This window comes from Mesocricetus auratus, unplaced genomic scaffold (genome assembly GCF_017639785.1).
Source record: "Mesocricetus auratus isolate SY011 unplaced genomic scaffold, BCM_Maur_2.0 Super-Scaffold_100026, whole genome shotgun sequence".
In the NCBI taxonomy this organism is placed as follows: Eukaryota; Metazoa; Chordata; class Mammalia; order Rodentia; family Cricetidae; genus Mesocricetus; species Mesocricetus auratus.
The window spans coordinates 7,366,406-7,378,694 of NW_024429207.1; the positions used below are offsets into that span (position 1 = coordinate 7,366,406).

Here is a 12,289-nt window from a genome sequence, read left to right on the forward strand (position 1 = left end):
GAGCAGCTGGAATTCCGTCTGCTTTATGAGGGTTTGCGCTTACTTTCTGCCTACACCCCCACCCCATTTCATAGATACAGGGCAATCTCAATTCCACAAGAAAATGATTGTCTCTGTATCACGCTACCTGGCCCCAAAAGGCCAAAACAGAGAGCGGCATTGCTGAAGAGCACTGAAGGGTGTGACCTGAAGTGCCCCTTCCAGGATCCCCCACTGAGGGGTCCTGAGAGTAGTTGTCACAGGCTTACACATTGATAAGTTAGTCTGAAAGAATCCAAACAGCAGTAAAGGGACAGAGGGACTCTGTATAGATTCACAGAGACCTGTCCATCTTCTACACCTGAACTTAGAAAACGTGATGCTATCTAGAATTTTAGCTGTGAAACAGACAACAATAACAACTTTTTATGATCTCAACTTCCAGCTATTGTTACTGTCATCTCTTCTCTTTACAGACAATCTGAAATAGTTCCTTGGGAGGACATTTGTGGGAAAACACAACTGTGACAAAATTAAACACTTAGCTGGGACCATAGATTCTTGCCTGTCTTTGGTGTTCCAAGAGACTAGGGACATCCAAACATTAAGATTCCCAGTGTTGGGAGATAGCCATGTCCTCCCCTCTAAGAACTGGATGTGGTAGGTACTCACCGGTCATTAGGGTGTAGTAATTGGGATAGGAGAGGCTGGGGAAGTCCGGGGTCAAGTAATCCACTTTGACTCCCCTGTTCACAATCTCTCTAAAGCCAGGCAAGGATGCCAGGACCTCCTCACTGATGTAGTCTGAGCGAAAACCATCCAGGAGAAACAGCAGGAGTTTCCGGTGGGCAGAAGCTGGCCAAACCAGGCTGAGCCCAAACACCAGCAGGAAGGTCCCAAGCTTTACTGCCATGCTGCCAGGAGCCTGCAAGAGCCAGCTGGCACCACTGTCCCCTTGCAAACCTCCAGGATGGGGAGCCTGGAGCTCTTCTCTCTTCTGGGGCTGGACCTTGAGCTGCTGCTCTTCCCAAGCCAAGTTCTCTTGCAGGATTTAAAGGAACAGCACTCCATTTTAAAAAAATGTTTCTGCTCACACCCACAAAGTCCAGAGACTGACTACCTCTAGATAGGCTGGGCTCACTAACACCCTAGAATTAAAAGGAAGGGAGAAAACACAACCTCATTGTTTTTAGTGGAATGTTCTATAAATATAAACATTCTCCAAGAGTAGATGTTTGTAGTCTTAGAAGATGACAAAGTTGACACTTTGGCTTACAATTGTGCTGACCAAAGGAAGGAGGAGCCAGGGAGACAGGAAGTTTTAAAATTAGTTCTGCCTGGTTTAAACCTTCTGACCTCTGCATTTAACCATTTAGTAAGCCCAAACTCTTAGGGTATAAACTAGAGAACACATTTACGTGGGCAATGGTGAGCTACGTACTCTTGTCATAGCCGCAGCCTTTAAAAACAATTATTTATCTAGGTCTCCACTATTGATTTTTGCCCTAATGTGCCCCTTAAAGAAGTGTTATTGTTTTATTCTTCAATTGCAAATAAACTGTTGGTGCCTGGCACTCACCTGGAGGAGGAGTTGTTAAACAGAGGAGCTACCAACCCAGAGGGAAGGTTCTAGAACTGGATCCGAAGAGGTCAGGCCTAATAGGTTGAACTGAGACAGCATTGCCCATGAGGGTAACATTGAGATGGAAAAGGAGCTTGAAACAACCAAGCAAGTTCCAACACAGGAGCAATTGGGCAGAGAGGAGCCTGTCACAGGAGGAGGTGTGGGAAGTAGAAATGGTCCAGGTCGTCAAGAAGATGGCACCGACTAAGTGCCCAAGTCGCAGGAACTCTCTACAATGGTTCTTTTATCTGGTACAAAATTGAATGAGATGCTTATGTAAAAGCTAATAAAATATGTGTGGCCACAGAACCAACTTAGAAAACATTGGGTTGTGTTAGTGTTATGGTGTTGGTTCCCAGCCCCGAAGGGGTCTCTGTGAGTTGCTTGTCAGACAATAACCACAGGTGCATCCTGTTTTCTAGTCCTGGCTTACAGCCCGGGCCTTGCCCCACTGCCCACTGGCATCAACCTCTAATTATGAAAACACGAACTCTTACACCTAGGGGTTTCTCCACTGTGCTGTAAGTCTGTATATAAGGCTGCTCTCTCCTTGCAATAAACACATGCACGCGCATGCACACACATACACACACACACACACACACACACACACACACACCACACATTCTCTTAGCACAAACGGTCTGATCTTTCATTTAAATCTCCAGGCTTTTGCCCGATGCATTAGACTTGCTCGTGGCACAGGCACCACATTATGGAGTTGCTTGACTCCTGAGGAGCCAGGCAGGCTCGGTCAGTCTGTGGTCACACTCATCTTCACCATGGTTATGCCCATATTCACTGCGGTCACTCTCATCTTCATGGTTCTGACTGGCTGCTATCCTTTTCCTGCTTCCTCATCCCCTTGTGTTTAAAGTCAAACCTTCACAGACAGCCTAAATACAAAGAACTTAGCCAAATGACATCTCAGTTGACTCAGATAAGAATGAAGCTTCCTTTTTCTCTCTAATAAAAGGTCATGCTTTTTACAGTTAAATTCTTTTTTTCTTATTAGAAAATAGAAGAAGGGTAGCTTAGTCTTAAAGTTCATTAGTTTGAAAACACAATTTTATTCTTGTTTTATTTTGTTTTGTTTTTCAAGATAGGGTTTCTCTGTGTAGCCTTTGTTGTCCTGGAACTTGATCTGTAGACCAGGTTGGCCTTGAACTCACAGAGATAGGCCTGCCTCTGCCTCCCAAGTGCTGGGATTAAAGGAATGCACCGCCACCACCTGGCTACACAATTTTAGCCTTATCCATTTGAATAATAATATATTATTGCTTCACTAAATAGAAAAGACAAGACATGAAGGAAGGGAAAGGGGACCAGAAGAAGGAAGAACTGAAAGGAGGGGAGCCGAGGGGAGGGGAGGGAGGAGAAATATGCTAATAGCTGGTGGATGCCCAGCCCTGGGCATTATGCATATTAAAAGAACTTCTTCCCTCGAGGAAACCCAAGGAAGACTCAGCTGGACTCTGAAACCTGAGTTTTGCTAGCTGGACAGAGTCCACACATATGCATTGGGGTTACCCCTGGGTTAGCTTAGGAGAGAATTCAACATTCATACTTTTAAAATGATCATAAAATGACTGCTTCATTCCTCCGCCCTGTTAGAGGGTGGGAGGTTTTGCTTTCTATTTTGGCCTTTTTATTTCCACAACATTGCTATTATTGTTAAGAATTTAACACTGACCATGTCTACATTCTCTGTTTCAGTAGCTTCAGTTTCCATTAAAATATAGCACTATTCATCTGCTCTTGACAACATTTACAATAACTGGCTTTTGTTAGTCTTGGTGATACAGTTTTCACGATTATTTATTTAGCTTTCAGGTTATTCATTAACTCCTTTGTACTTTTCTTAATTCCCCCAGTGCTACTTTGTCTTTCAATATGTTGGTTTTGGAGTTTTGTTTTTGTCTTTTTTTTTTTGGCTGTTGTTTTTGGCTTTGGTTTTTCCACACATGTTTTCTCTGAGTAGCTTTGGAGGCTGTCCTGGAACTTGCTCTGTAGACCAAGCTGGCCTCAAACTCAAAGAGATCTGCCTGCCTCTGCCTCCTGAGTGCTGGGACTTAAGGTATGTTCCACTACTGCCTGGCTTCAATATGTTGGTTTTATCTCTGCTTTGGATCTTGTCTTACAAGTGTTTAAATTATATTATTAAGATTTCCAATATATTTATAAATTTTGTTCTTTTCTAGCTAATTTATTAAAGTCTTTCTCCTTATCTTATTTTGTTGCCTTTTTTATACTTCTTGAGAGCAGAATTAATTATTTGCACTATTTCTGGTTTAAATAATAATTTGTATTACAATTTTTAGGTAATATTTATTATTATGCTTTTTCTCTTATGACCATATTTTTTTCAGATCCAATAGGATTGCTATATAAATTTCCAATTATCACTAGACTCAAACAAAGTCTGAAATCAGTTCGTTCTTTAAGTGGATAACTGTCAGTTTTTAACAGTGATTTCATGGTTTCCATGTAGAGTTTGCCTGCTTCTAGATATTGTGTTGTTCTCAGATAATGTGTTCTGCATTAAACCTGTGCTATTTGTGTTCTATTTTATGTCTGGCCAATGCTGTGGCGGCTCCGGGGGGTTTGGGTAAAGAAGATGCTTACCGGGTATGGAGGTGGGCACATGCTTCGTTTGATAAATTCCAGCATTTGGAATGAATCTCTAACTGTGCCCTGTCAGAGTATCTGGCAGCTGTGAGGTGCAGGCATGCCCGGTTAGGATTGATGAAGATTAACCTACACAGGATAGGGATGCTGTATGATATTAGGGAGAAATCACTTACTTGAGAAGCCGAGAACCCAAGGTCAGCGCTCTGCTGTCTCTGAGATCTGACCAGACCCCCCAAGAGAGAGCGAGACGGAGTAGTTCCCTTCCTCTCAGCTCTTTATCCCTCCCCACCCCACCCCCCCCCCCACCCTCGCATCTTCTACATACCTGTGACCACACCCAAAAGGGCATGGTCAGCACTACAGGTACCTAAGATCTCTCCCTACAGTTAGGAGCACTGGAGAAAGCTGATGTTCTCTCCCAAAGACACTAGGGTCCTGTGGATCAGGGACTTGCTAAACTCCAAAGCTCTGCAACAGACCAGGACACAAATGTAAAGGTCCGTGAGTAGCCAGAAGATACTGCATTGCCCATGAGGAAACTGAGTCTTAACAGAGTCAAGATTTATTTAAAAATCTGTTTGTTTTCATAAACTTTACCTAAATCAGTAGTAGTTCCCAACCTGGGGGTCACAACCCCTTTTGGGGGTCAATGGACCCTTTCACAGGGTTTGCCTAAGACCATCAGGAGACACAAATATTTATAGTATGGTTCCTAACAGTAGCAAAATTACAGTTATGAAGTCTCAACAAAAACAATTTTATGGTTGGGGGACCCCACAACATGAGGAACTGTATTAAAGGGTCTCAGCGTTAAGAAGGTTGAGAACCACGGCTCTGAATGTTACACAACAGTTCATTTTAAATCACTACTCACTCTCTAGGACCAGCTCACCTGACCTTCCAGGTTTTCAACAGCCATACGCAAGAAGCCAATGAAGATGAAGGGGATTAAAAGAGAGCCCCCCTTTTGCCTCCAGGCCGGCTGCCAGGACTCAGAAGAACTGGTAAGTCACCTCCCCTCTTGTTTGTATCAGAGAGGTCAAGGAGACCCAGCTGTCAGACATAGTCAGTGAGCATTCTGTAAAGATCAGGGTAATTTAATTACACAGTATCCTCGGGGCTTCCAAGGAAAACTACATAGTCAGCAAGACCTTGACCCAGGTCAGATAACAACTAGGCAGAAAAAAGTGAAAGGATCCCTTGGGATGCTCAAAAGTGGGTCTCTAAGAGCCATCCCTGTGCCGTCTTGACAGGCAATGATGATGATGATGATGATGATGATGATGGTGATGGTGGTGATGATGATGGTGATGACGACAATGATGATGATATTAATTTTTGGCTAACTACATGGTCTTAAACATCAAAGAAGAATGCATAACCAAAAAGCAAACTACTTAGCTGTGTGACAAAACAAATTTCTACCAATCCCTTACCAGAATTCTCATCCAAACCCTGTTCAACTAGGGGCCCTGGTTCCCCTAAAGGTGTACAAAGGTAATCCATGTAACTAGCTTTAAAAAAGGACCCTAGTGGATCTTATTAAGCACCCCTAAAGCTATCAGACTCTAGGTAGTTGCTGTCATTTGTTTTCTGTTGCTCTGATAAAACACTAGCCAAAGCAATTCATGGAGTAAACAGTTCATATGGCTTACAGATCACAGGCCTCCATCTCATCAAGGAAAGCCAAAGCAGGATCCTGGAGGCAGGGACTGAAGAAAAGACCATTGAGCAGAGGTTATCAACCTGTGGGTTGCGACCCCTTTGGGGGTCACATGTCAGATGTTCTGCATATCAGGTGTTTACATTGCAATCTGTAAGAGGAGCAAAGTTACAGATGAAGCAGCAAGGAGGATGATTTTACAGTTGGAGGTCACCACAGCATGAGGAGCTGTATCAAGGGATTGCAGCATGAGGAGGGCTGAGGACCACTGCCATACAGGAACACTGCTGACTGGACTCTCCCTCCTGGCCTCTCAGTTTGCTTTCTTGTACATCTCAGGACCGACCACCTGCCTAGAACTGACACCACCCACAGTGGGCGTGGACCCTCCCACACCAATCATTAATCAAGAAAATGTCCCACAGACTTGCCTACAGGCCAATCTGATGGAGGCAATCCCCCAATTACACTTCTCTCTTTCCAAGTGATTCTAGTTTATGTCAAGCTGACAAAAAATAATCAACCCGTCCAATTACTAACTGGGTTCATCTGTCCAAAATAAAAACCATTATTCCAGAAAATGCTCACAGTTAAATACAAGAGACCGTACATTTTCTTTTTAGAAAAGACCCCAAAAGCCAAGCCCAAATGAGTAAATCTAAACCCATGATCTGATTCTGAGTTTTAGAATTGTTCCACAGGGGGTGGAGTGGTGGTGGGGGTTGGGAGAGGTTACCTGGTAACACTAATACTTTTCCTTTGCCCCAGCAGGCAAATCAGGGATCCAGTAATGAGAAAACCTCCCCCCCCAACATTCTCTCCCCATCCAGATAACACCCAAGACAGAACTGGATTTAAGAGACACATGTCTGTCTATTAGCTATACAAGCTGTGAAGGGCTGTTCATTTCAGGCCCCGTCATTATATATATATATATATATATATATATATATATATATATATATGGTACTCCTGGAGAGAGCAGTGCCCGCCACTTTACTACAATTCCTGAATAACGTGTTGGACTATTTTGAGTACACTAAATCATTGATCTCTGCCCCCCACACCAGGAAGGGGAGGCTTCTAGATACAAAAGTGGAAACCTTTCTCTCCTGATTTCGGGTTGGAATTCAATTTGGAAATTCAACCTCGAATATTAGGGACATAAGGTGACTCTAACTCTGAACACAAACTTTCTTTAAAAGGGAGGGGTTAACTTGGAGCTGAAGAAATGGCTCAGTGGTTAACTGCACTGGTTTTTAACCAGTGTAGGAAACTGACATAGAGACTGTGGAAACAGTATAAAGTCCACCTAAAATGTAGGCTAGCCCAATGATCCTGTCAGACATAGTCCACCCTCATCCCCGAGTGCTCTACCGGAATGTTCTTTGTCCATACCCACTCTCACGGCTTCTGGTTTGATTTGCAGCACTCACATAGTGTTTGACAGTCATGTGTAGCTCCAGCCCCAAACATCTGACTCCCCATGCTGTCCTCTATAGTTATCACACGGCTATGGTACACTGTCATACCTGTAGGAGAAACTACAGGTATAAACTAATAAACTAATAAAACGACTTTTAGAAAGGGTCTTTGATGCTCCAAATGTTGCTGTAATGATAAACGGCACACTTACTGAGAGTAAAACTAAGTATTTATTGTAGAAATTACTCACAAGATACCAAACAAGTAACCCAGATGAGCCCAGTAGTTTTCCGCTGCTGAACTGGAAGCTGAAATCCGGAAAAGAGAGCAAGACTTCCATTCTTAGGTCTTTTATGCCTTCCCCCGTAATGCCCCCTAGCCATGCCTAGTGACGTAGTTCACCGCCTACATACGTATACGTCTTTACGTCCGTCCGTATACGTCTTTAGTCATGCCTAAAGTGGGTGTGGTTAGTGGTGTGGTAAACCGCTCTTTTATTACCTCATCTGTATGCGCCTCTAGTAAGTCACATGGCTAATGGCGGCATACAGGCTTCCTCCTACAGATCTTATTTTGTGTGTTGTTTCTAATATACAAAAGCAAAGAAGTATTTCCTTTAGAGAAAATCATGTGTAGATATTCATTGATTTATGGTGGCATTATATTCCAAAAATGACAACCTACGAGGCAGAAGTATCAAAGGTTGAAAATTCATTTAGTATACTAGACCTGCTAAACACAGCTCAGCAATACAGTGCTCCTCAGAGTATCATTACATCTCATCAGTGACCACAGTGTGTCTGCCATCCTGCTACGGCTTCCCATCAGCTCTCCAGTCTTTGTGATTTCCACTGAGAGAATTTAGATGAGACACAAAAAGCACAGTGTAGGATTTGATATAAAGTGAAGCACTCGCAATGGCTCAGAGTGGGCAATGACAAAATGAACCTTTATGTAGGACATGCTCTCAGAGCTGAGAATGGGTATGAGCAAAGAATATTTTGGTAAATCATTGTGGTGATTTGAATGTAATTGGCTCCCATAAGTTCATAGGGAGTGACATTATTAGGAGGTATGACCTTGATGGAGTGGGCATGGCCTTGGAGGAAGTATGTCACTGTGGGAGTGGGCTTTGAGGTCTTCTATGCTCAAGCTACACTCAGTGTGACACTCAGACTCCTTCCTGTTGCCTGCAGATCAAGATGTAGAACTCTCATCTACCTCCCCAGTACCATGTTTGCCTGCATGCCACCATGCTTCCTGCTATGACAACAATGAACTAAAACTCTGAGCTGTAAGTGTGCCTCCATTAAATGTTTTCCATTATAAGAGTTGCTGTGGTCATGGTATCTCTTAACAGCAATAGAAACCCTAGTCAAGCACTCTTTCAAAGTGATGAGAGTGGTCAATGGCTGATGAGGTCATTGTGCTAGCTTACATTTTAGGTAGACCTTGTAGTAGTATTTCCAGTATCTGTGTCAGTTTCTACAGAGACATTTTTCTGTTCCAGTGATCAACAAACTCTTTTGAATTAACTCTTAAGGGACAGTTTCTTTATCAGAAAGCCTCAGGGTAGGCAGACATCTTACAAGGATTCAATATTTAGCTACTAATGACCTTTCAGCATCTCAAATACATGTCTCCACTCTGGATCACAGATCTAACTCAGATTCTATTCTTTCAACCAGCAGTCAGAGTCCTACAGCTTCAGTTTCTGGTTTTACAGGCAGTTGATTATGAGGAGGGGACCATCCCTAACGACCTTGGAGTCTGCTAATATGTAACCAGTTATTTAATAACAACAGTGCATTGCTGAGCATCACACAGCATACTGCTGGCCTGGGAAAAGATCAAACTCAGAGTCCAGTTTCCAGTGGACTCATATCACTTGGATAATCATATGTGTACATTGAGCAATTAAACAGTGGTGAAAATCTATATAGAAAAGGTCATAGATTCACCTCCCTAAAATTGAAGGCAATGGAGATGGGGTAAAATGAGATAGATGGACAGACAAAATTAGATACGTGCATAGATAGATGATAGATAGATAGATAGATAGATACACAGATAGATAGATAGACAGACATCAAACACTGAGATTGGGCACCACCTATTACAGAAGGAAACAAAGGCTGAGCCTGAGTAAGATCATACCATCATTAGACTCACACTTTAGAAAACATGCCTCAGCAAGCAAGGGAACGTTCCACCAAGACCGAGGACCTGAGATTAGTCCTCAGAACGCACATGACAGAAGCAGAGAATCAGCTCCTGAATGATTCTCTCTTTGTTGCCCTTGTTGACCTCTGACTTCCAAACACACATAGGTTGACATAAATAAGAGCAAAACAAGTAAGCTGTGAGAAGCAGGCATTTGAAGCCTGGAGGCAACAATACTGCAAGTGAAAGCAAGACTAGTAATATCCATGTCCTGTAACGCAGAGGACTTCGCATGTAATCACAGTTAGGGCTCCATGTAAGCGTGTATGGTGCCATGACATAATAAGAAATGTGTATTTGGTCCCTCTCCACAGCCCCTGGCACAGAGCTTCCAAAATGGAGATCTTCCACGGTCCCCTTGCCTGCCCCGTCTTCCCCGGCTCCACTGTACACTCACCAACCGGAAACCCCACTGTGAGGAATGTTTTTTGAGCTCTCATTATGCAGGCATGATTGACTGATAATTGCTATGAATGATTAACCCAATCGGTAATCCCTCTCCCTTACCTTCATGAAAGAGGAAACAAATTTCCAACTGTCTAATTACATGGTTCTTCTGACCGTCAGCCTCATTCTCTAAGAGTCAGCAGAAACTCAGGCATGGTTGAAAGGACCTTATTATGTATAATTTAAAAGGCACTTCTCACTCCCGCCGTTATAGAAATGTCCAGTTTTAGGGGATCTGTACCCAATTACTACAGAGGGCACAGTTCAGGACATCAAACAGGAGAGGTGTTTTTAGGGTTAGGGTCAGGCATGTCTCTTTTGTTTGGCTGTTCTGGACTGTGCCCTTTTGGTATGGAAGGAAACAAAAAGTGTGAAAACAGTTTTACAGCTTACCTTTCCTTTTTCTTAGGGGATTTTGTTTTTATTTTCAGTTATGTGGGGGAGTGTGTGCACACACACGTACTAGTGTGCACAGAGGCTAATGATGTTGGATCCTCTTAGAGCTGGAATTACAAGTGAGTTGCCCAAGGTAGGAACTGAACCATGCTCTTTGGAAGGCCAAGAAACTACCATAAACCAGAGAAAACCTGACAACTGTATGCATTGTGGAATCCTTGATGAGATCCTCAATTGTAATGGACCTTAAAGAGGCCTATGGGGATGGCTCATCGAGTTACGTGTTTGACAGGCAAGCATGGAAACCCTAGTTCAATTCCCTAGAACAAACATAGAAAGCTATGTGTGGTGGTATGTGCCTGTGATCCCAGTGCTGGGAACAGGAGACGCCCAGGGGCTTGCTGGCCATTGGTCTAGCCAAATCAGCCCGCGATAGGCTCAGTGAGAGACCCTGCCTCAAAGAATAAGGTGTACAGGCGTCAACAAAGGCAGATGTCAACCTCTAGCTTCCACATGCACGAGCACACATATCCATCTACACACCCCTAATTCACATATGCTCACATATATGAACACACACACACACACACACACACACACACACATACTCACACACCAAAGAGTTCAAAACAAACTTTAAAAAAAGCATTAGGGAAAGTTTTCTCAGTAAATTCAAGTGAATGCCAAACGTTAGTCAATAGTATTACAACAATGCAAATTTCTTAGTTTTGGTAACAATACTATAGTGTTAAAAACAGAGTTTGTAGGGATCATCTACATTGTGCTGAAAATCCTTCAGGAAATCTAAAAAATCCCCAGAATACAAAGGCTTCTTTTGTTTTGTTTTGTTTTAATTGAAATTAGAATCCTGGTTGTCAGTAAGAGGTCACAGGGAGGATAAAAGTGTCTTTGAAAATGCAAAACAATAGAGTAACAATTGCTCATTGTTTAGAAGCTAGGAGGGAAGGCTTACTCGAAATGTATCTATCCAACTACCTTATGAACCAAATCTACAATGACTTGTACCTTGTCACAGCAAAGAGTCTAAGTGTCCTGGCTGACGCTTTAGTTGTCTTGGTGACAGTTAATAACCCTTAACCCAAAGCAAGCAAAGCAACACACTCAAGTTTGTTAAAGGAACCCATGGAAGTGTGGTCACTTGGAAACATGAGCTCCTTTTTTTTCCATAGGAGTATGTTTCCACCCACTTGCCTGGGGAAGATAGTCACTAGCTTTGCCTGATGTCTCACACTGATGTTGGAATTTGCTTATCTAGGATAAACAGATCATATTGATTCTCAGAGCTAGACTATGGTTCATCAATAGTCCTTACTGTGAAATAAAGGTCTATTTCAAATTAAAACGCAATGTCCATAATGTATTGGAACTATCACAGTTCATTACATCAGTTATACCTGTAAAACAGATATGTACAAAAATTAAACAGTGAGGATTAACACCTTGAATAGAATATACAGCAAATACTGAAGTACCAGTAAGGAAAAAAATATGAAGAAAAGGGCAAGAGACATGCACAGCCAAGTAGCAGAGCACAAACAACAAACAGGTAGGAAACTTATCAAACAAATGTTCAGTCTCTCAGCAGTGAGGAAAATGACACAGACTTACCGTTCTGTCATCCGTCGGGTTGGTGCAAGGGCCTCTTAGATGATCCTGGAAGGAGTACGGAGCATCTGGAAAATGAATAGTATCAGCTGGTGAGTCTGCAGGCACTGGGTCCTGTCTGGGAACTTACCAAGGAGCAGCATAGATAGTCCCCACCCAGCATCACCGAGGGGCCAGTCACCACTTTTACCACTCATTCCTCACTTACCGTGGTCATGCCCCTTGACTTCTGTCTGTGCTTCAGTTCCCCTGCCTGTAAAATGAGTAAAATTAGT

At 42.9% G+C, this 12,289-nt stretch overlaps 1 protein-coding gene across 4 annotated transcripts in view; it reads right to left on the reverse strand.

Annotated features, from left to right (window-relative positions):
* Enpp6 (ectonucleotide pyrophosphatase/phosphodiesterase 6) overlaps window positions 1-12,082 on the reverse strand; it is a 119,651-nt gene extending 107,569 nt beyond the window's left edge. Inside the window, exon 1 of one of the 4 annotated variants that reach the window (XM_040731828.1) lies at window positions 12,018-12,082. Coding sequence is in view for 3 of the 4 variants with exons in the window: in XM_021225207.2 (XP_021080866.1) it covers window positions 652-892 (241 nt within the window). In the remaining variant the exon portion in view is untranslated. Of the gene's footprint in view, window positions 1-651; window positions 1,065-12,017 lie in introns of those variants that run through there. The other 3 variants (XM_021225207.2, XM_013110698.3, XM_005066676.4) reach the window with 3 other exon arrangements.
* Between the last annotated feature and the right edge of the window lie 207 nt (window positions 12,083-12,289).